Source organism: Gopherus flavomarginatus, chromosome 1 (genome assembly GCF_025201925.1).
Source record: "Gopherus flavomarginatus isolate rGopFla2 chromosome 1, rGopFla2.mat.asm, whole genome shotgun sequence".
In the NCBI taxonomy this organism is placed as follows: Eukaryota; Metazoa; Chordata; order Testudines; family Testudinidae; genus Gopherus; species Gopherus flavomarginatus.
In genome coordinates, this window is record NC_066617.1 from 7,236,174 (window position 1) to 7,260,185 (window position 24,012).

Here is a 24,012-nt window from a genome sequence, read left to right on the forward strand (position 1 = left end):
TTTGAAGGCCAAGGGCTGTTTTCGGATAAGACAGACCCTAGACTAAAGAATCTAAAAGACAACCGCGTCATCATGAGGTCACTGGGGATGCACACTCCAGTGACGCAGCGCAGACCCTTCCGGCCGCAGCAACAGCAACAACAGCGCAGGCCGTATCTCCAGTTCCGCCAGCGGCAGGACCTTAACAGGCGCCGCGGCAGGAACGGAAGGCGCAGGCATTCGGGGAACCAAGGGGGCCAAAACCAAGGCTCCTCTAAGCCCCCGCCTGGTCCCAAGCCTTCATTTTGAAGGTGCGCCCGAGGGCGCAGTAACAGTTTCCCCATTGGATCCTTTCCCCCCGTTTTCCAACCGCCTTTCTTTTTTCCTCCCGGCGTGGTCCCTAATAACATCAGACCGCTGGGTTTTACGCACGGTGCAGTCGGGATACCGCCTGCAGTTTGTTTCATTTCCTCCTCCCCGCCCCCCTTCCTCGTCCCTCTTCAGGGACCCCTCTCACGAGCAATTCCTTCGGCAGGAGGTGCAGACGCTCCTCCGCAAAGGGGCTATAGAGGCGGTGCCGGAGAACGAGAAAGGCAAGGGGTTTTATTCCCGCTACTTTCTGATCCCCAAGGCCAAGGGAGGCCTCAGGCCCATCCTCGACCTGCGAGAGCTCAACAAGTACCTGGTGAAGTTGAAGTTCCGCATGGTTTCCTTGGGGACCATTATCCCATCCCTGGATCCGGGAGACTGGTACGCCGCCCTCGACATGCAGGACGCGTATTTCCACATTGCTATCTGGCCACCCCACAGACGTTTCCTTCGCTTCCTTGTGGGGTCTCTGCATTACCAATTTGCAGTCCTCCCATTTGGCTTGTCCACGGCCCCGAGAGTGTTTACAAAATGCATGGCAGTTGTTGTGGCGCAGCTTCGGCGCAGTCGTATCCACGTGTTCCCGTATCTAGACGATTGGTTGATTCGGGGCACGTCGGAACAACAAGTCTGCAACCATGTCCGTGTGATCACCGACATGTTCGCCACTCTGGGCCTCTTGGTGAACACAGACAAGTCCACCCTGGCCCCCACACAAAGGGTGGAATTCATCGGGGCCGTCCTGGACGCCACTGTGGGCAGGGCCTTGCTGCCATTGCAGCGGTTCCAGGCCTTGTCGGCAATCGTGCAACGACTACAGACAGCCCCCCTGACGTCAGTGAGGACGTGTCTAACCCTGTTAGGCCACATGGCGGCCTGTACTTTCGTGACCAATTACGCTCGGCTCCGCATGAGGCCACTCCAGTTGTGGCTCATCAGTCATTACAGGCCGACAAGACAGCCACTAGATATGTTAATCACGATCCCCCAGAGGGTCTTAGATTCTCTCGGCTGGTGGCTGGACCAGTCAGTGTTGTGTGCGGGTCTCCCCTTCCACCCATCTCAGCCCTCGGTGTCCCTAACAACAGATGCCTCAGATCTCGGCTGGGGGGCCCACGCAGGGACCCTGAGGACGCAGGGCCTGTGGTCCCAAGAGGAGGTGGGGCTACACATCAACATGCGGGAGTTGAGAGCGGTCCGTCTTGCTTGTCAAACGTTCTGTCATCAGCTCCAGGGTCGTTGTGTCGCGGTGTTCACCGACAACACGACGACCATGTATTATATCAACAAGCAGGGCGGCACCAGATCCTCCTCCCTGTGCCACGAGGCGATACGACTCTGGGACTTTTGTGTAGCCCACTCCATTCACCTCATGGCTTCCTTCCTCCCCGGAGTACGGAACACGCTGGCGGATCGATTGAGCAGATCCTTCCTGTCACACGAGTGGTCCCTTCGCCCGGACGTCGCCCTCTCCATCTTCCGGAGGTGGGGTTATCCCCGGGTGGACCTCTTCGCGGCCAAGGGGAACAGGAAGTGCCAAGCGTTCTGCTCCTTTCAGGGCAGGGAACCCGGGTCGATAGCGGATGCCTTCCTCATCCAGTGGTCGACCCACCTGTACTATGCATTTCCCCCATTCCCGTTGGTCCACAGGGTCCTTCTGAAGGTGCGCAGGGACAGGGCTCATGTGATCATGGTAGCCCCGGCGTGGCCCAGACAGCACTGGTACCCCATGCTGCTGGACCTGGCCATAGCCGACCCAGTTCCCCTGCCCCTTCATCCGGACCTGATTACCCAGGAGCACGGGACCCTCTGTCACCCGGACCTGCAGTCGCTGCACCTAGCGGCGTGGCTCCTGCGTGGCTGACTGGCTCTGAGCTGCGCTGTTCCACGCCGGTGAGGGAGGTGCTCTTGGGCAGCAGAAAGCCGTCCACAAGGGCGACATATTTGGCCAAATGGAAGCGATTCTCCTATTGGTGCGTGGAGAGAAATCTCCGCCCTATGGAAGTTTCAGTAGCCAACATCTTAGACTACATTTGGTCCCTCAAAGGGCAAGGTCTGGCCATATCGTCGTTACGAGTCCACCTAGCGGCTATCTCCACCTTTCACCCGGGTGCGGATGGTCACTCTGTTTTTTCCCACCCGACGGTGTCTAGATTCCTTAAGGGGCTGGAACGTTTATACCCTAACGTCCGTCCCCCTGCTCCAACCTGGGATCTTAACCTGGTGTTGTCCCGACTCATGGGGGCCCCCTTTGAGCCGTTAGCTACTTGCTCCCTGCTTTATCTCTCTTGGAAGACGGCCTTTCTAGTAGCTATCACCTCAGCTAGACAGGTGTCGGAACTCCGGGCTCTTGTGGTAGACCCCCCATACACGGTCTTCCACAAGGACAAGGTGCAGCTGAGACCACACCCTGCTTTTCTCCCCAAGGTGGTCTCAGCCTTCCACGTCAACCAAGAGATATTCCTCCCGGTTTTTTTCCCGAAACCTCACTCCTCAGGCAGGGAGCAGCAGCTCCACTCGCTTGATGTCCGTAGGGCTCTCGCGTTCTACGTGGAGAGGACCAAGCCCTTCCGCAAATCCCCCCAGCTTTTCGTGGCAGTAGCGGACCGCATGAAAGGGCTTCCTATCTCCTCCCAGAGGTTATCCTCTTGGGTAACGTCCTGCATCAGGACCTGCTATGACTTGGCCCACGTCCCTACGGGCCGTGTGACTGCGCATTCTACCAGGGCGCAGGCGTCGTCGCTGGCTTTCCTCGCCCGTGTGCCCATCCAGGAAATCTGTCGGGCAGCGACCTGGTCATCGGTCCACACCTTCGCGTCCCACTACGCCCTGGTCCAGCAGTCAAGAGAGGACGCGGCCTTCGGATCTGCTGTGCTCCATGCCGCGACTTCTCACTCCGACCCCACCGCCTAGGTATGGCTTGGGATTCACCTAACTGGAATGGATGTGAGCAATCACTCGAAGAAGAAAAGACGGTTACTCACCTTTGTAACTGTTGTTCTTCGAGATGTGTTGCTCACATCCATTCCACACCCGCCCTCCTTCCCCACTGTCGGAGTCGCCGGCAAGAAGGAACTGAGGAGCGGGTGGGCCGGCAGGGATATATATTGGGCGCCATGGCGGCGCCACTCCAGGGGGCGACCTGCCGGCCCACTGGAGTTGCTAGGGTAAAAAGTTTCCGACGAACGTGCACGCGCGGCGCGCACACCTAACTGGAATGGATGTGAGCAACACATCTCGAAGAACAACAGTTACAAAGGTGAGTAACCGTCTTTTCCTTCTTGCCGGCTACTCCGACAGAGGGGAAGGAGAGCGGGTTTGGAATGGATATGAGCAACACATTTTGAAGAACAACAGTTACAAAGGTGAGTAACCGTCTTTTCTTCTTCGAGTGCTTGCTCATATCCATTCCAATTAGGTGACTCCCAAGCCTTACCTAGGCGGTGGGGTCGGCGTGAGATGTTGCAGAATGTAAAACTGCTGAGCCAAATGCCGTGTCATCTCTGGACTGTTGTACCAATGCATAATGTGATGCAAAGGTGTGAATCGATGACCAGGTCGCAGCCTGACATATTTCCTGGATGGGAACATGGGCCAGGAAGGCAGCAGATGAAGCTTGAGCCCGAGTAGAATGGGCGGTGAGGTGGCTAGTTGGAACGTGAGCCAAATCATAGCAGGCACGGATACAGGATGTCACCCATGATGATATTTGCTGCGAGGAGACCAGCAGGCCCTTCATACGATCTGCCACCGCTACAAAAAGCTGAGGCGACTTTCAAAAGGGTTTTGTTCTTTTGATATAAAAGGCTAGGGCCCTGCGGACGTCCAGGGAGTGCAGCTGTTGTTCCTGATGGGACGAGTGCGGTTTCGGGAAGAAGACTGGGAGGAAGATGTCTTGACTGACATGAAAAGCAGATACCACCTTAGGGAGGAAGGCGGGGTGTGGTCGCAGCTGTACCTTATCCTTATGAAACACCATATATGGGGGGTCCGCGGTGAGGGCCCGAAGCTCAGATACTCACCTTGCCGATGTAATAGCGACGAGGAAGACTGTCTTCCAGGACAGGTACAGCAGCGAGCAGGTGGCCAGTGGTTCAAAGGGAGCACCCATTAACTTGGCTAGGACCAGATTGAGGTCCCAGGTAGGGGTGGGGCGTCTAACCTGTGGGTATAAACGCTCCAAGCCCTTGAGGAATCTTGAAACCATGGGGTGAGAGAAGACTGATCGCCCGTTGTCCCCTCAGTGAAAGGCGGAGATGGCTGCCAGATGTACTTTTATGGAAGAGACCGCTACGCCGTGTTGTTTCAGGGACCAGAGATAATCCAGGATAGTAGGAACTGGCACCTGCATGGGAACAGTGCTATGTTGAGCACACCAGCAGGAGAAACGCTTCCACTTGGCCAGGTATGTCAACCAGTGGAGGGCTTCCTACTACCCAAGAGTACTTGTTGAACCGAGGCAGAGCAACGTAACTCGGACTGGCTTAACCACGCAGCAACCATGCTGTGAGGTGAAGAGACGGTAGGTCTGGATGGTGAAGCCTGCCGTAGTCCTGAGTTATGAGATCCGGGCAGAGTGGCAGGGGAATTGGGTCTGCCATTGAGAGGTCGAACAGCATGGTGTACCAGTGCTGCCTCGGCCATGCTGGGGCAATCATGATCAGGTGGGCCTTGTCCCTGCGGAGCTTGAGGAGGACCCTGTGGACCAGCGGGAACGGTGGAAAGGCATAGAGTAGGTGGTTCGTCCACAGTATTAGGAATGCGTCTGAGAGGGAGCCCGGGGAGTGACCCTGAAAGGAGCAGAACGTGTGGCACTTCCTGTTCTTGCGAGAGGCGAAGAGGTCTATGCGGGGAAAACCCCACTTCTGGAAAACAGAATGGATGACATCCAGATGGATTGACCACTCGTGGGCTAGGAAGGATCTGCTGAGGTGATCTGCCAGGATATTCTGAACTCCTGGAGAGAGGACACTACCAGATCGATTGCGTGGGCTATGCAGAACTCCCAGAGCTGAATGGCTTCCTGACAAAGAAGGGAGGAGCGTGCTCCGCCCTGCCTGTTTATATAAAACATGGCTGTTGTGTTGTCTGTAAACACTGAGGCACAACCGCCTTGGAGATTTTGATGAAACACCTGGCACGCTAGATGAACTGCCCTCAGCTCGCGAACATTTATGTGTAGGGCTAGTTCTTGGGCCGGCCAGAGGCCTTGAGTACGTAGACCCCCTAGATGGGCACCCCAACCGAGAGATGATGCGTCCGTGGTTAGGGCCATCGAGGGTTGAGGTGAGTGGAATGGCATCGCTGCACAGACCGATGAGGGAGTCAGCCACCAGGTTAGGGAGCCTAGAACGTTCAGAGGAACAGTGAGTACCTTGTCCAGGCTGTCCCGACCCAGTCTGTAAACTGAGGCAAGCAAGGTTTGAAGTGGTCGGAGGCGTAGTCTGGTGTGTTTGGTCACAAAGGTACAGGTGGCCATGTGACCTAGCAGGCTGAGACATGTACAAGACGATGTTGTCGGGAAGCCTGAAAACGAGGCTGCAGCAGGCAGGCTCTGGCCAGATTGGAGTCCAGAATCACCCCGATGAAGTCTGTTCTCTGCGTAGGTATCAGAGTAGACTTCTCCATGTTGAGCATCAGGCCTTGGCTCCTGAAGAGAGCTTTGATGATGCACAGGTGATGTTTCACTTGTGACTCGGAGGTCCCTCGAATGAGATATGGGTAAATCATCGAGATATGGGTAAATGTGCACTCGCCGATGACGGAGGGTGGCGGCGGCGACTACAGCCATGCATTTTGTGAATATACGCGAGGCCGTAGAAAGGCCGAATGGAAGGACTGTGAACTGAAAATGTTGATGGTTGACCACAAAACGGAGGTACTATCTGTGTGGTGGGTAAATTGCGATGTGGAAATATGCATCCTTCATATCGAGGGCAGCATACCAGTTTCCGGGATCCAACGACGGAATAATGGTCCCCAGGGATACATGTGGAACTTCAACTTTATCATGAATTTGTTGAGTCCTCGCAGGTCTAGGATTGGTCTTAGACTTCCCTTTGCCTTGGGGATTAGGAAGTAGCAGGAATAAAACCCCTTGCCCCTTACATCTGTCGGTACCTCCTCTATAGCTCCAATGGTAAGGAGCGACTGGACCTCTTGTAAGAGGAATTACTCGTGAGAGGCGTCCCTGAAGAGGGACAAGGAGGAAGGGTGGGAAGTTGAGGTTGAAACAAACTGAAGGTGATATCCCAACTCTACCGTGCAGAGGACCCAATGATCCAAAGTTCACTGGGACCACGCAGGGAGGAAATGGGAGAGGCGGTTGTAAAAGGGACGAGAAAGATCCGGGAAAACAACTGGTGGGCCGTCCTCGGGCGTCCCTTCAAAAGGTCTGTTTAGGTCCCGCCGGTGGTTTAGGTGGGCCCTGATTTTGACCCCCTTGGGTCTCCCTGTTCCCCGCTAGGCTGCTGCCTGGACTCCTGGCTCCAGCTCCCCGCTCCGAGCTGGCTGCCGTCCTGGCTCCGAGCTGGGCAGTTGCCCAGGGTCTGCTCCCTGGCTGCACTGAGATTCCTGGCTCCCTGCTGGGAGCCCGGCAGCCGCCTTGGGTTCCGGGTAGGGAGCTCCCTGGTGGGAGCCCAGCAGCCGCTCTTGGATAACATGATCGTGGGCAGGTCTTTACTGCTAATCCTTGTTAGACCAATTCTGAAAGGGTAGGCTTAAAATGTTCCTTTGTTTGATCAAGCCCTGTCATCTCTCTAATGAGTCAATTGTTCTTCAGTATTTTACAGTATATAAATCAAAGAAAGAAGCACAGAGACCGTTGGGTTGGGGCTCTGACATCCACCTCTGTTCCATGTAAGTAGAAAATAGTTTCCTTTGAGTTATTAGTTTGGGGAAATTCCTTAACTGGTGTCTAACTGGCCTGCAGAGTCCAAGCCTCCAAGCACGGCACTTGATGTGAGATCTTTCCACTTTCACACTGGGACCAGCCAGGATTTTAGTCCCATGTGACACTGGAGTGTATGTGGCACCCTTGCAGGACTCTCCCTTACAGCTTGGATTTTTTTCTACACATCCTTGTTGGAGCTGCCAAATGCAGGGACCGGGACCCAAGGGCCCCTGCTGGCGATGAAGTTTTGGAGTGGCCAGGATATCAACCCTGCTTGCTGTCTACTGCTAGTTATAAGTGCCAGGGAAAAATGGCAGAAGTGAGTTCTTGGAAGGGATTTGAATGAGCCGTGGGGATGATTTAGTGAAGTGGTTTAGGGAGGGCCAGCAGTGTGGACGAATGCACAGATGTGAGTGGGAGAAGGGAACAAAGGCTGGCAGCAGTGGGTCAGGGAGGGGAATGAGTGATAGAGCCTGGAGTGCGAGGATAAGGAGTTGAACTTGATCCACAGGCAGGATTGTAACCAGTGTAATTCTTGGGGAAGCTAATTCCTTTGAGGCACCTTGGATCCTATTGCAGATCTCTAACACCTAGTGGGGGTGTCAGGTTTGCCCCTGAAAAGCCTAGGCCCTCTTCAAACTTGGGAGGCTCTTCAGGCCCCCAGGGAAAGGTTGGGTGCTGTTTGGGGTGCGGATGTTCATTTCAATGGAACCTGCCTTGAAGTAGAGAAGCATCTTCAATCTCCTATGACTTCCCCTCTAGAGCTTCCTGTGACTTTATTATAGGTCATTTGTTTAATCTGATTAGCCTTGTTACATGGGGAGGGGGAGGAGGGAGCTTGCTGAGCTGTGTGTAATGTGCTTTAGGGAAGGACAGCTTGAAATAGGAATATTACAATCCGACTTAATGTATTCTCCCAGTGTACTGTCATTCCCCACCTTCGACTGCTCTGTTAAACAGCTGCAATGTCATCTCCAGCCCTAAGAGATGACTGCATTTCAGTAGAGGGTGGAAAACCTCGTGTGAACCCCCACATCTACCTCGGAGGATTTGATATCCAAGGGGGAAAAGGGCTAGCACAGTGCCAAGTATAAGGGAGCTGCCCTTGGCAAGGAAAAATGAGATTCTCTTACGGCGCTGCGTGGGCATCTGAAGCTGCTCAGTGTGCTCATTCTTTTTCAAATGGAAATAAACTCTTTAACTAGGGCTGAGGAAGTTAGGCCTGGGCTGTGCATAGGTTTGGTACCAGTACTATTATGGTTGAGAGGAGACTTTTTTAAAACTGATGCCAGTCAAAGCAGCAAAATGTCTAGTGCCCACAGCTGCATTGGTATAAAGGTGCCTTATAATGGTCTAACTTGCTCTCATTCCTGTACAGAAATAAGCGTATAGCTCAAGAAGACACCTTTGTACTAACAGCACCCACCCTAAGGGGGTTGTGCTGTGTTAACTCTACTGGTATGAAGTGTTTCCAATCTATGTGAGCAGACAAGCCCTTAAGGGCCTGACTTGCCTTTTCAGCAAGGGTCTCACTCCTGGGTTTTCACTTGTGTGCAGTATGTGCGCTCAGCCCAGGCTTGCATGTTACACTTTGACTATCTAGGGGGAAACTGCAAGGCACAAGGTTGACTCAACTAATCAATCCTGTCACTTCAGGAGCACTGAACTCTCACCCCCAAGTACTGCACTATAGCTGTGTGCCAGATGCCTGCAGTGCTGGCTATGCTTCCTGGCTACTGCACAACCTAGTGAAAAATACCCCGCCCCCCCCAGACTAGTTGTAAACACTCATTGTGCCCTTTTGAGAATATACTTTCAAGGCAGAAAGGTTCTCACCTCTCCAGTGGCTGCTGGCTTTAAAGAAGGATTTCTTGCATGGGTAAAGGTACTGTGCATGTGGATGGAAGCTGTTTGTGTTCTTCCTGTTTGCAGTGCATCTCATCTATGGGCCCTTGGATCCTGTGAATCCATATCCAGAGTTTCTTCAGCTCTACAGGTAAGCCACATTTTAAGCACAGCTAGAGACTGACTTTTGATGCCATGGCTGCTTTATTGAAAGCACTGGAAGTCACGGGTTGCTGCGGTAGTTTGAGCACTTCTCAGGACCCCACTCATGTGAGATGACTTGAGTTTAGGATCCGAACTAATCATCTATTTGAAAATGACAGCGTTAAGACTTTTTTTCATTTCTGTATGAGATCATTAAACTTTTCAGTGTTTCAATATGTAACCAGGAATAACTAGAAATCTCCCTCTGCTGAATGTGAATTTGTAAAGAGAATTTTAGTTTGGAAGGATCTGTCAAGGTCAGATGAGAGTTCCAGTCTGGTGTGGATTCAGTTAAGGGATAGGTTTGGGGTAAACTATAGTCTCAGCAGGGTCTTCAATGTATAACTGATCTAATGGCTAGGATTGTTCCAGCCCTCCCTATTAATCATTAAGTAAAACATACCTGAAAAGTGCGAGACCTTTGCTATCACTTGAAGGAGCAGCTCTCTTCCTGGGGTTGTTTCTGGCAGTGGAAGCTTTAGTTGGGCTCTCACTCAGTGTAAGGGGGATCTCACTACACTAGAACACATAGGTGTATCATCACACTGCACCCCAGACTGTAAGGCAGTGGTTCTCAACCGGGGGTATATGTACCCCTCAGGGTACACAGAGGTCTTCCAGGGGTAGATCAACTCATCTTGATATTGGCCTAGTTTTACAACAGGCTTCATAAAAAGCACTAGTGAAGTGAATACAAACTAGGGCTGTTGCAGTTAACTCATAATTAACTCAAATAACTTAATCATGATTAATTGCAGTTTTAATTGCACTGTTAAACAACAGAATAACCACTGAAATTTATTAAGTATTTTGGATGTTTTCTACATTTTTAAATATTGATTTTAATTACAATACAGAATAAAGTGTACAGTGCTCATTTTTATTACAAATATTTGCACTGAAAAAAAAATTTTCAATCCACCTAATAAATACTGTAGTGCAATCTCTTTATCATGGAAGTTGAACTTAAACATAGAATGATGTACAAAAAACTGCATTCAAAAACAAAACAATGTAAAACTTTAGAGCCTACTTCAGCCAATTGCTCAGACAAACAAGTTTGTTTACATTTGCAAAAGATAATGCAGCCGCCTTCTTGTTTAGTGTCACCTGAAAGTGAGAACAGGCATTTGCATGGCACTGTTGTAGCCAGCGTTGCAAGATATTTACACGTCAAATGCGCTAAAGATTCATGCATCCATGCTGATGACAGGTTCTATTTGATAATGATTCAAAGCAGTGTGGACCAACGCACGTTCATTTTCATCACTGGAGTCAGAAGCCACCTGCAAAGGTTGATTTTCTTTTTTGGTGGTTTGGGTTCTGTAGTTTCCACATTTGAGTGTTGCTCTTTTAAGACTTCTGAAAGCATTCTCCTCACCACATCCCTCTCAGATTTTAGAAGGCGCTTCAGAGGCTTAAACCTTGGGTCGAGTGCTGTAGCTCTCTTTAGAAATCTCACATTGGTGCCTTCTTTCCGTTTTGTCAAATCTGCAGTGAAAATGTTCTTAAAACTAACAACATGTGCTGGGTCATCATCCGAGACTACTATAACATAATATGGCAGAATGCAGGTAAAACAGAGCAGGAGACATACAATTCGCCCCCAAGGAGTTCAGTCACTAAGTAATTAACACATTTTTTTAACGAGCATCATTAGCATGGAAGCATGTCCTCTGGAATGGTGGCTGAAGCATGAAGGGGCATACGAATGTTGAGCATATCTGGCATGTAAATACCTTACAACGCTGACTACGAAGTACCATGCGAATGCCTGTTCTCACTTTCCGGTGACGTAAATAGGAAGAGGGCAGCATTATCTCCTGTAAATGTAAACAAACTTGTTTGTCTTAGCGAGTGGCTGAACAAGAAGTAGGACTGAATGGATTTGTAGGCTCTAAAGTTTTACACTGTTTTGTTTAGTTCAATTATGTAACAAAATCTACATTTGTAAATTGCACTTTCACAATAGAGAATGCATTACAGTACTTGTATGAGGTGAACTGAAAAATACTATTTCTTTTGTTTATCATTTTTACAGTGCAAATAGAATAAAGTGAGCACTGTACACTTTGTATTCTGTATTGTAATTGAAATCAATATATTTAAAAATGTAGAAAACATCCAAAAATATTTAAAGAAATGGTATTCTATTGTTTTAACAGTGTGATTAATCACAATTTTTTAATTGCTTGACAGCCCTAGTACAAACTAAAATTTAATGCAGAGAATGACTTGTTTATACATCTCTACTAGACACTGAAATGTCAGTACAGTATTTATATTCCAATTCATTTTATGTATTTATTTAGACACAGTGCCTGGCAGTAGTGATATAAAAGCATGCAGACTGAGTGGGTGATAATGTAATGCCCATGCTAATGGAGGGCCTCCCCCTTTGGTTAAGGATGGCCACACAGGATCACAAGAGATCTTACTGCAGTTACAGGGACCACTCCACCTCTTGGAGCAGCCTTGAAGCTTAGTCTGATTACTTGTCTACTCCACTTCCTGTACGTCAGATTTAGTGCCTGCCTCCCCAAGGAGCATGCAGTTACCAGCTGTTGCATTCTTTCAACAGGAAAGTGCTTCCTATGTCTACCGTCTCTGTTCTGGATGACCACATTAGCCACTATCCACAGCTTGAAGATCCTGTGGGCTTCCTGAATGCATATTTGAACTTCATCAACTCCTTCTGAGCAGCAAGGTGGTCTTTCCCTCTCATGCTTTGGCTCCGTGGTGTCTACTGTATGAGCCAGGGTGCTTCCATTTCCAGACCTGACACTTCACTTTCCTGTTCTGTGCAGAGTGATCTTTGGGTATGTTAGACTGCTGCATACACGTAAGGAATTGAACCTTTGAACACTGGGAAGGATTAACCTAAAGGGAGGCATGAAAGACAAAGGGAAGTTACGGGGCTACTGATAGTAGTTCTGGCCCTGGGCTGACTTCCTAAGCCGTAGGGCACAGTTGGGAACTAGTGGTAAAGGAGAGGTGGGTCACTGCTAATCATGCTATTCCAAGACTCCTTCCCTGTCCTTGCGGCCAGGAGAAGCCCAGCCTATCCCAGGAAGCCAGTACCCCATTTGCAACCACATGCCATGTAGTTTGTTTCCAGAACAGTAAATCTTTCTCTTCTCTGAAAGTGCATTTAACTGAGCTACTGTCTAGACAAGTTTTAAAATGGGAAAATACCTACATTATAAAGATGTGAACTAGTAATTAGTTGTCAGGCCTTGTTACCTAATTCTTCATTTGAAGGGCTTGTCTACACTGACTTTGCTGCTCTAGTTAGGGCAGCAAACTCCCCTTTGTGTGAATAGTTATACTGTGGTGTGAGTGCTCAGCTTGGCAGAACTGTCTATAGAAGGGCTTTTACTGGCACAGCGTCTCCCCTGACTAACCCTGTTGTACAGTAAAATATAAGTGTGGAACAGTCCTGAAAGGCAAGTTTCCTTCACCACCTAACCTCTTATTAGTACTCAATTCCATAATGCAATAAAAAGGTGCAAATTAAACTGCATTGTAGCCTCACCAGTGTGTCTTGGAAGAGATGTGCTCTACTATACATACAGTGCCAGAATCAGCCTGAAGCATAAAGTCAAGAGGGTTCTTTACTTGAAGTGTTATTTTCAGAAGCTGTGTGTATACTACACAATTTATAACAATCCTAAGACTGATTGATTGCCAATATTAAAGCAATAACTACCCTTTATAATTCCCTGTGGTTTTAGGTATAAAAAACAGAAGTACTGGCTCTGTTGCATACAGAGGCTTTATGTGACCTCATACTACGGAAAGTAGTCTCTTTCCTAAAGAGTTGCGAGTCCTCCCCTTAAGAGGGACCATATTTAACTCAATTTTAGGCTAAAGGGTCAGAAAGAAGGTTCAGAACTGAAGTCATGTCATACTTCTAAACTTTAGTTATTTGTTCCAACATTGAGGTTGTATGGCTTTCACACAGCGCCAGAGGCAGAAACATTACAAAATTGACTGTAAAGCCAAGTTGGCAGGGGACAGAGAACCACTGCTTTTTGCAACTGACCAGATTTCTAGTTTCTAGCATCCCATCAAGAGGAAAGGTTTCCAATATGGGCTGCTTGTGCTGTACCAAACAGATTTATCAGTGGTCCACCCAGCTGGCAGAGTTATTCTCCCAGGTGATCAACAATACTATACCATGAGTTGCTATGGCAAAACTTTTAAAGATTCTATTTTATTAGCAACAATTCAACAACTGGAATGTTCAATGTTTATTTTCTGTTAATAAAAATCTGTTTTGACAAAAGTTTGATTCCAGTTTGTTTTTATCCCCAACAAGTCTTGTAAGGTCCACAGATGCAATCGGGCAGAGGAACATATAACTGATGACCAGTGTGGGGGTGAGACCCAGCATTAAGTGTGTGTTACAGCCAGAGCTGCCATTACTGCAACCTCATACAAAATGACAAAATAAAAACTCCATGCAGAATGTCAGACAGGACAGAGTCAGGCTGTTTGAGATCCTTGAGGTGAAATTCCCCTGCAGGTATTAAAATAGCATGACTCAGCCTACAGAGGCCAAGATGACATCTACTGGTGTTTCATCCTTGCTCCTGACAGTCACCTGCATGGTCACTCCATCTCCTAATGCCAGCCTGGATCTCACCAGCACATCATAGCCACCTCTGTACACACCTGGGGAAAAAGAGCAGGATTTTGCAGAGTAGATTAACAGTGAAATAGCTCCAGTAGTTACCCTTCAGTGACTCAAAGCCTGACCTGTGAACCTGACAGCTGTACAGCCACAGCCTAGATAATGCAAGAATTAGTTAAGCTGCAGCCACCTACAGAATGGAGCACATGCTTTCAGCCAAGTAACACCATTCAGACAGACACCATCCTTACAGACTACTAATGTCAAATGGATTCAGGTTTAAGATGCGTGATAGTGGATTAGACACAGGGCTGGCACCTGGAGCCCAGGCCACTCCAAAGAGGTAGTGATCATTCCTGCTACATGCCCATAAACAGAGCTGCTCTGGGTTCCAAGCCATAGCTGAGAAAGGAAGAGCCTGTCAGGACTCACTGTAGCCTTTCCTTCTACTGCTGTGCCCCTAGTGACATTAAAGCAACCCTGGAGAATTACCCTTTTTCCTAAGCGTTAGGGCTCCACACACAGAACTATGGATTGTGTTCCAAACCATATTTAATAGTCACTGGATATACAAACTCCCACTGGAGTCACTAGGAATTCTGTACATGGAGCAGATACAGAATCTGAGCGCTTAGAACTGGATACTGTAGTTTTAATGCAATTTTGTATTTTACTGTTAATAGAATAAGACAGAGTAGAAATAAGCTGAGTCTTTCCAATTTCATGGATCCCCAAAATGTGTGAGGAACAGGGAGTGTGCTCACCAAATGCAACTGCCTGGAGTGGTAGGGCAGGATTTTAGTGAGCAAGAAGTTGCACTAGAAACTGAGGAGTGCTCTAGGGTGTTCTGACCTGCCACTGGAAATGGGTGGGGAGCTTAGGTCCTTTCACAAACAGGTTTGATACATGCTGCTGAGAAAAAGCAGCAAGGAAAGAAAGGATGGAAAGGTCTAGTATGAGGTGCACCTAACAGCATCCTGGAGAGGCAACATGCTTTTGTACATCGTTTGTAATCCAGTCTCTCTCAGCATTTGAAAACACAATCTCTTGGCCCCCAGGAAGTTGCAGTGTAATAAGTCTGTGTTGCAGAGGAGTATGGAAACAAACCCATCAGTGGTGGATGCTTACCAGCTAGATACAGCGTGTGGGAATTTTTGTTCTCTGGCACTTTATCGGACCTCTCACATGGCTGCATGCCCAGGAACTTGATGATGTTACCGACAGCTTCTGCATTGAGGTTTAAAGAGGGAAACAAAGGTTATTTTCACATAGTCTGTTTACATTTTGATGCCATGTTTCCTGTGAAACTTTAATTCACAGTTAGAGAACAAGTTCTGAGCATGACTTACGGTTTAACCAATCTAGCTCATTAACTGGAGTGCTAGGCCTCAGGGACCTGCCAACCTTTTCCCCCATCACGAATAGTTGCTGAAGAGTGCAACTTTCCCCCAAGCCACTAATTTTCAGAGGGGAGGTGCAGTTTCCAAACCCATTACTGAGGCACAGCCATGCAGCTGCCACACTGGGGACTCAAATTTACCAGGTCCCAGAAGGATCTTTCTAAACTAGCATAAAAAGTTTTTCCCCCAAACACCGCACACATTGTTTCCACAGCTGGGCACAGTCCCATCTGGGTTACCAGGGGGAGAAGGAATCATCTCACCATCAAGGGTTTTAATTGAACTGAGAGCAAAGGTTTCCTCTTTCTCAAAGTCATCGCCTACTTCCTCCCAGGCAGCTGCGAAGTTGGGCTTTAGGACCTTCTGAATATGATCTGACACCGTTACCTCCAGATCTTCCAGCTGGCAGAGAAATGAGGAAGAATTTAGGCTGCATAGAATCACGCACAAAAGGATCTTCACCTTATGGTTCGTCTAACACTTGGAGCTGGAGGTGTAATTTCCATCTCGGGCAGACATAGTCACGCTAGCTCAGACCGAGCTAGTGCACTAAAAACAGCAAGTGCAGCCTCTGAGGCAGGGCCGAGTAGCTGCCTGAGTACATCCCTAGGGTCTCAGTTGGGACTGTACTCAGGGCGGCAAGCCCATCCCGATGCTCACACCACCACAGCAACACTTTATTTTTACCACACTAGCTTGACCAGAGTTAACGCACATACATCTATGCAGCTGCAACTGTCACCTCCAGCGTGAAGTGCAGACACGTTTACAGGGCGGGGAGGAAGACAGCAGCATAGGATATAGTTATGGCTGGTGCAGCCCCAGTACACTAGACTCATTTCACAGGATAGCTGCAGTTGAACATGGGCATGAAGGCCCCAGAAAGTAGAGGCGAAGTAATGCTTACAGGATTTATTAGCAAGGCTTAAGACTTTTAAACAAATGTGAGTGAAATGAGCTCCCTAGTAGAGGTGCCATCCAAGAAGCATGCTCAATTACTACAACTGGAGGTCACGTTCAAGATCCTATGATAAATCTAGGGGAAGTTACCTTGCAAGAAGCCAACAGCACAAGGGAAGACTGAAGAGTTACTTTGTATCCCAACACATGCACCTCCCTGAACAGAGAGTTAAGCCACAGGGAGCTTCTAAGTAGAACGTAGACATGACCCAAGACAGAGTGCAGGCAAACAAAGTCGGGTGGGGGAGGGTTGGACAGGGTCACACAAATGGAGTCACCGCACAAAGATTTGGCAGAAGCGAGGTTTTAGGAGGGATCTGAACAAGGCAAAGGGTGAACAGCTGCAGTGATTCTGGGACGTGTTCCAGGCAGGAGGGTAGAAGAAAAGGGGGGTGGGGGACAGGGAAGACACAAAAGGAAACTAAGGCAGAGCGATTGAGAATCCCACAGCGACAGGAAGACACATACACTTTAGGTGCAGCAAACAAGACTGAACTTACCACATATTCATCATCATAGCCATCATCCTCTGGCACCCCTGTGTTTGGGTTGCAGTCTCGGACTGTAAATTTCATTGTGCAGCTGAAAGTACAAGCAACTGGGAAAAGGGAAGAGAATCAAAAGCACGTAGTTTCTTTTGTCTAAACAGAGCGCTGAAGCTCTCCTTTCCCATAAAGGGAATAGCAATAGCACCATACTGATGATCTCCTCTCCAAGATACAGATGTAGCAGGTTCCCCAGGTAGCCTGGGAATTAACACCACAATTTAAAGACAGAGAGTTTATTGGGGAATTTTACACTACATTTAGGGTGAAGGAAGTTTCCCAGACAGGGAATATGCAGAAATTAAAGCATACTGGGACCAGCCAATGCCCTTTAAGACTTTGGAGTCAGCTCAGATAGGTGTTCATAGCCATTAGAAACCGCTGCAATGTTCTCTTGCCATACAGGCTATGATCCAGAAACCTGAACCCCACTTCACTTCTAAAACTTCCTAATGACATTAAAGTGTAACAAAAAAATCCAGCCCCAAACACAACCATTTAACCAAGTTAAACTAACCTCAAGCCCAGTGGGATTTTTAATATGAATGAAGGGCAGACAACAGCCTCTTCTACCCTGGAAGAAAATTCTCTCAATCCCATATGTCAATATTTTAACCCAGTGTATCGGACAGAGAACTGCGCTAGGAAAACATCTCAATCTCTTTTACTGGAGATACTGCAAGGCCCATCTTACCAGCCATGTTTTCATTTGCATTAGTGTTACGAGCCCTGTCACTACAACTCTATGTCTAATACATCTGATGAAAGAGGGGATGCTAATCTGGTTCATTACCTTATTGAACAATTAGAAAAACTGATACATTCAGTTCATAAAACAAGGGAACAGGGGGTTGGGTGGAAATAAGGAATCACTTTGGGATGATGATGTGAAAACATCTTGATAGAAAGACACAGCACATGTGTAAATAATTAACCTTGTATCATTTGTAATTTGTTAAACTGGTTTTCTTTCTGTTTGGAATGGGCCACATAGGGCATTGCCACCATTTTGGGCACCAACAGGACAATGACGGGAGGTAAGATGGGGGCGGGGCCTGTTATGCTGAGACATACGGTGATTGCATTGATCACAAACTTCTTTGAGAATAGGAGTGAACAGACCGTTGAATTAATGCAACGGTCAGGACAAGTTAACCAGAAGCCCACCACCTAAGACCAGGGTTGTAATCAAACCCAGGAGTTTGGACAGAGAGAGACAGAGACAGACACAGTGTGTGTGCACGCGTGCATGTGTGCGCGCGTGTGCAGAACACACAGAGAACAGACAGACCAGAGAGAGAGCGAGCAATGTAGGCATACGGAAGGAGTAGCTGAAAGCAAACCATCCAACTCCAGAAAAAACCTGGGTAAAGGTTTGTGGGTCGGGGATGTGGGCAGGCTGAAAAGAGTGTTCTTGGTGCTGTGAGCAAAAGAAGCTGTTTCATGCCATTTGATTCCTTCTGCATTCAGAGTTGTAGGGCTTTGTACATTCTTTGTAAATAAACAAAACTGTGGCAAAGAAATACCTAGTCACAATTTCTACTCCCAACATTCCCTAGGGCCCCAAACTCTGGCTAGCCACTCGAGTCAAAAAGGGGCAACATTAGGCTAATTCTGCTCCTGTGTTTAGTTTCAGGCAGTGCCCATATTTTCCAGTTTGCTGCTTTAATAACCTCAAGACAACAAGAAGGAAACAAACTCAGTTTCCCCTTGTTATTAACTGCATTGCTCCACCTCCTTTTACATATTTTTCTTTCAATCATCTAGTGTAGTTATATGTATTTCAAAGTGTATATATTATTTCGACTAACTGTAGATCCTGCACAAACACTGGTGACACTGACACTTGAAAACAAAAACTAAACAATGGCAGAATCTAACATACAAGACATACAAAATTAACACATTAAATGCAAATCCTAAGCACCTTGCCAGTGTTTCTTTGAGAATGCATTCAAGTGGCCTAGACGTACAAAACTTTATCCTTCCATTTGGTACCTGCAGTGGGATCATCCTGGGGCAGTCGGACGAGAGTGTAACACATGCCCGGCTGGTTGTAAGAAAGGCTGGCTGCTGGGATAAAGCGAATCACATCGTAAGCGTCCGACGGTTCCATCTGCACAGTGACCCTCTCTAATAACTGGTCATTTAAGGTGTTTGTGCAGTCGAACTGCAAGAGCGAAGCATAGAAAGGAGGGGACTTGAGTGCAGCAAACACTTTTCTATTAAAGATTTTCTGAAATCAGCTACCATATTGCTTTAAACATGGAGAACATCCCACCTCATCACCAATCATGCCTCTGTGGTCCTGATGGCAGGGAAAACTCTACAGACTGACTCATGTCTCCCGCACTCTTGATTTTCAGGACAAGAGTGCTCTTCACTAGCCTAGAAGCAGAAGACTGGAGGTCTCCAGGTATCACAAATAAATATTCAACTTGGTAACCACTGTAGCTCCCACTAGGACAGGATGTTCTTCTCCAGCACACACAATGCATTTATGAAATACTCAGTCTCTGAAGAGTCCCTTTGGAACACCAGCAAATGTACTTGTCTTACCTGGAAAACCATATGATTAGTGAACACGTGCTTAGTACAGCAAACAAAGTATTCTGTTTCTGCTTCTGTAAGCTGAACTGGCTCAGATGACTTGAATAAGGGACCCAAGTTCTTAAACTCGGGAATGGCAGCCAGTTGCTCTGCACAGAAACAGATGGACAGTGTTAGACACCTTTTGATGACAGATTTGAGAATCGCCTCCTTCTCTACCAGTGGTAAAACACTTGGCACATCCACACCTCCCTCCACTGGTCTTCGAGCATTAGAGCAGTGGTGCCCACACTTTTCCTCTCACATCCTCCATCCCCCCAGTAATGGCATGTGTCCACACCCTCCCGGGCCAGAAATGGAGTCACAGCTGGGCTGGAGGCTGGGAATGGAGCCACAGCCAGGGGCAGAGAGCGGGGGCCAGTGGCCGAGCTGCAACCAGGAGTGGGGCCACAGCTGGGGCCATAACTACGACTGAGGGCTAGGGGGGCAGGGCTGGAGCAAAGCTCCCTCTAGGCACCCCATCCCCCCCATGAGGGCTGCCCTGCTGTGCCCCCTGAAACAGTCCTCTGTACCTCCCTAGCTGGGCGTGCCCCCCAGTTTGGGGACCACTGCATTGGAGACCCCACTGATCCCCACTTCCCATACCTTGGAATATGTCGTGGCGGGACGGAGCAACTTTCTCAGGCTTGCTGGCCACTAGTGCAATTTCTGCAAGAAGAGAAGCAAAGATACTGTGTTGTAAAGCTTCTCAGACACTCATTTCAGGCCTCATTAAATCTTCCCCTACAGATTCATTAAGCAGTCATGTGTTCCACACATTTACTGCATGTTTCTCATCTAAACTTTTACATACACTAATCAAAGCATTGCCTCTTCTCCTCACAATCTGTGACCTCCCAAGAGAAGAGAGATTAATGAATAATGGTAACAGATCCCCACCTTCAGTCAGGAATTAAACGCTGCTGCCATCACCAAACATATTAGGAATTCAGGTCTGACTTTGACTCCACGACTACTCCAGCTATGGTGCGTAATACAGCAGCGGAGTTATGTTGTATGAATACAGCATTGCATAAGACAGGCTACCATTTCTCATATGGCACCAGCTTAATATTTACTCTTTTCTCTGAAGACCACATCATTAATCCAATTCCAAATCATTCATTTCCCCCAGCCTCCAAGCCTACTGGACTGCATGAAAGAATTCTATTAATGTTATTTCTAAAACACTGAGAGATCAGAAATGCGTTAAGCATGAAACAGAAAACTGGAAAAATCATTTTAAATATTTTTGGTTAATATAGCTCTTCTAATCCACAAAGATCCAGAAGCTGTTCATAAATTACACACACAGCAGCTTGGATATGCATGCGCCTCAGGGGTAGAAGGCAGCAGCAAACATTGCACTACAGTAGGAGAGAAGACTCTGGGCCAAAGACACTTGCAGGCAAACCACATCTTCTTATGGAAAATGCCCTGCTCTCCAATGTCAAGGAGACGCAAACAGGACCTCACCAGACCCAACACACCAGGAGTTAAGTGGTATTAAATGTATCCATCTCCAAAGGGTGATGGTTGTGCTGATCCCGCTGTGATTGGAGCATGCAACTTCAGGAAGTCCCCCAAGTACTGGGATCGTAACCTTGATGCTTGGTCTATGAAGCCAGCCCCTTCTCTAGTAGGTGCTACTTAAAGGAAGCCTGAATATTACCTGCTCTCTGTTCAAAGATTGGTGCAGTAGCTAATGGAACTGTCTTCATGTCAAAAGGCTTGTCAGAAGGCTCCAGTGTGTACTGGTGCAGGGCCTTCTCCATCCCAGGAACGGAGACTGTCAACCCTGCAAAATACAGGTGATTAATACAAAGGGTGTCTGCTTCACATTAGAAACTACAAGGTCCAGGGAGCAAGCAGAACATACAGTGCTCACTACACTGAGTAAGAATGTAGGGCTGTCTATTTAACTGGGAGCTGCAGAACAGTCCCAGAGTTTGATCATCAGGCCTGTGTCTCAATTAACTCTCTTCTGAAACCACACAAGGAAAGCTTTAGAAAGAGCTTAAAGCTCCTCTACATCCTTTCAGTTGGTTTGTGTCAGTGAGTTGGATGCATGGAACAGCCTGGCACAAATACAACCTGGGTTTAGTTTAAAAGAAGATGACAAAAAGCATTTTTAACCCCACGATGAGCAGAGCACTGCAAATGCCTTCAGATGTTAAAGAGCTTAAAAAGTCTGCTTTGAGCAAGGCAATGACAGAAAACTGGTGCACAGAGGGCACCTGAGGACTGAGAGGGTTGACATGCAGTATGAATACATCCTCCTAGGAGTGGCAAATTGTTCTGCAAATACACTGTGTCTTAATAATAAATCCTTTGCGCATATAACATTTCATCCAGGGACCCCAAAGCACTTTACAGCCAACCACCAGTCCCCTCACCAAGATCGCTGTTTCACCTTACTCACGGTAAAATGAGGGATAAGTGTCTTGTCCAAAGTCACCCAGCACTGCTGTGCTGTGTGAAACAGAACCCAGGAGTCCTGACTACCACTGCCTATGCTCTAGCCACTACACAATACTCCCCTCCACAACTAAACATTATGTAGTATTCAGATACTTTACTCAGAAGCGTTAATGCACATAGTGTTTAATATATGGAGATACACCTATTCATAGAACTGGAAGAGACTCGAAAGGTCATCAAGTCCAGTTCCCCTGCCTTCACTAGCAGGACCAAGTACCATCCCTGACACATTTTTTGCCCCAGATCCCTAAATGGCCTCCTCAAGGATTGAACTCACAACCCTGGGTTTAGCAGACCAGTGCTCAAACCACTGAGCTATCCCTCCCACATTCAGTTAGGCTCTGTTCATTCCAGGCATCCTGACAGAAGTGATCAAGGCTGCACTGGAAATGACTGCTGTTTGTAATGGAATCAACTAAGATGATGATACACCTGTAACATACAATAAGAAAAGTGAAGTTTTCTAGGATGAGCAGCGCTGCATTCACTTCCATTACCAACCATTAAAGATATAGGCAGCATTCAGTGCAATCTGTCTCTGCTGCAGCACATTTAGGTAGAATGTTGCTCTGTCACGAACTTCGTCATCGCTGTCCATCATACACCTGTTTGGGGAATGAGAGCATTGGAGTCAAAATGGTTCAAAATCCAGCACTATGGAAGGAACTCTGTGCTTGATACTTCAATGCTACCCTAACCCCTCTAATGGATTACCCGAAAAAAACACAATATTATAGCAGTGATCTATGTAAACACTCCATGCCATCCCCCATCTCTAAAATATTAAAATCCAAGTCTGTTTAGCATAGTAATTCACTTGGATTCCTTGTGCACACAAAAGAGTCTTCTCCATTATGTATACGGCAGTCACTTAAAGCGTTCATACTCAAGTGCAACGTATCAAAGGAACTGAGGAGATCACCAATTGAGCTGGTACCCTGTAAACCTGGGTCAGGTTACATAAAAAACATATCTGCAGCTACTGGGGTTACTGATTCTGACAGGAGTTTGTAGCTGAGGCCTGGCCTGACATGAATAATTAACACATGGAGGGAGGCCTCGTTTTTTGGAAGATAGAGTTAGGGACATAAATGAATCATCTGGTTGAAAACAGAATGTTTATGCTACATAAGATAAGTAAATAGGTCAATAGGCTAAGTTGATGGAATGTTTGAGCCAGCTAAGATAAGAGGGAGAAGTCACAGGGAATTATTTAATATGAAATAGATAACAAGTCATGCAGAGACGAGTAAAGAGGAAGTCGAACCATGGTCAATGCGTGGACAACACATAGTGAACAGGGACTGGTTCCTGCAAATTAATCAAGCCAATCCAAAAATGTGTGATGCAACATGAGGTGTAATGAAAGAAAAGGGAGAAGGTTTCTGTATAACTCTGAAGCTGAGATGTACCCTGCATCCATCCCCCCTGCGTTTGAGTCTGGTCAACTCAGCATAGCATTGCTGTATGCCAAACAATGATATCTGAGAGATGAAGGCTGGAGTCAAACTGAGTTCTTGGGAAGCCGAGCAGAAAGAGGTCTTGGAGGGAATCCCAACAGGGTTTTTAAAAGCTTTATTTGTCAGAGACATGAACCAAATCAGAGGGCACAGAAAGGGGACACATACATCAACATAGCTAACAAGTCATCTTTTAGGAATTCAGTTCTAGGTGGATTATGATTACTATTATATACACATGGCACCTTTCACCCCACAAGACCTCAAAGCACATTCATTACCCATTGAATTGCTGCCCACCACTGAAGTGAAACATGGCAATTGTTTTAAAATGCACAGCAGTGCTACATACGTGTAGGTGACTGTCTCCAAGTACAACTGACTGTACAGAGAATATTAAGGAGGCTGGATGGTTTTACTGGAAATTGCACAGGACTGAGAGCCTGGAACATCTGAGTTCCAATCCCAGCAGTCACTATTTGGCCTTGGGCATGTTACTTAATCTAACAGTAAAGTGAGTTAAAACCTATTGCTTCATGGGGCACGAGAGCAAAAACATTTGTAAGTCACCCCCTAGGTGTACTACTCACAATGGAATGTTTTAAACACTTTTACTTTTCATAGAAGAATCACAAGTTTACATGACTCCAAA

The 24,012-nt window shown here is 47.5% G+C and overlaps 2 protein-coding genes across 2 annotated transcripts in view; one reads left to right on the plus strand and one right to left on the minus strand.

Moving 5' to 3' along the window:
- Nucleotides 1–13,577, plus strand: part of MEST (mesoderm specific transcript) — a 34,471-nt gene extending 20,894 nt beyond the window's left edge. The window contains exons 10-12 of the mRNA XM_050936987.1: nt 7,130–7,206; nt 9,173–9,236; nt 11,871–13,577. Coding sequence (XP_050792944.1) covers nt 7,130–7,206; nt 9,173–9,236; nt 11,871–11,988 — 259 coding nt within the window. The 3' untranslated portion in view covers nt 11,989–13,577. The remainder of the gene's footprint in view (nt 1–7,129; nt 7,207–9,172; nt 9,237–11,870) is intronic.
- The window catches only part of COPG2 (COPI coat complex subunit gamma 2), a 37,022-nt gene continuing 26,495 nt past the window's right edge, over nt 13,486–24,012 (minus strand). The window contains exons 16-24 of the mRNA XM_050936835.1: nt 22,402–22,505; nt 21,092–21,217; nt 20,026–20,088; nt 19,390–19,529; nt 18,829–19,000; nt 16,786–16,883; nt 15,589–15,727; nt 15,054–15,152; nt 13,486–13,966 (exon numbers count right to left, since the gene is read on the minus strand). Of these exons, the coding sequence (XP_050792792.1) occupies nt 13,836–13,966; nt 15,054–15,152; nt 15,589–15,727; nt 16,786–16,883; nt 18,829–19,000; nt 19,390–19,529; nt 20,026–20,088; nt 21,092–21,217; nt 22,402–22,505 (1,072 nt within the window). The 3' untranslated portion in view covers nt 13,486–13,835. The remainder of the gene's footprint in view (nt 13,967–15,053; nt 15,153–15,588; nt 15,728–16,785; nt 16,884–18,828; nt 19,001–19,389; nt 19,530–20,025; nt 20,089–21,091; nt 21,218–22,401; nt 22,506–24,012) is intronic.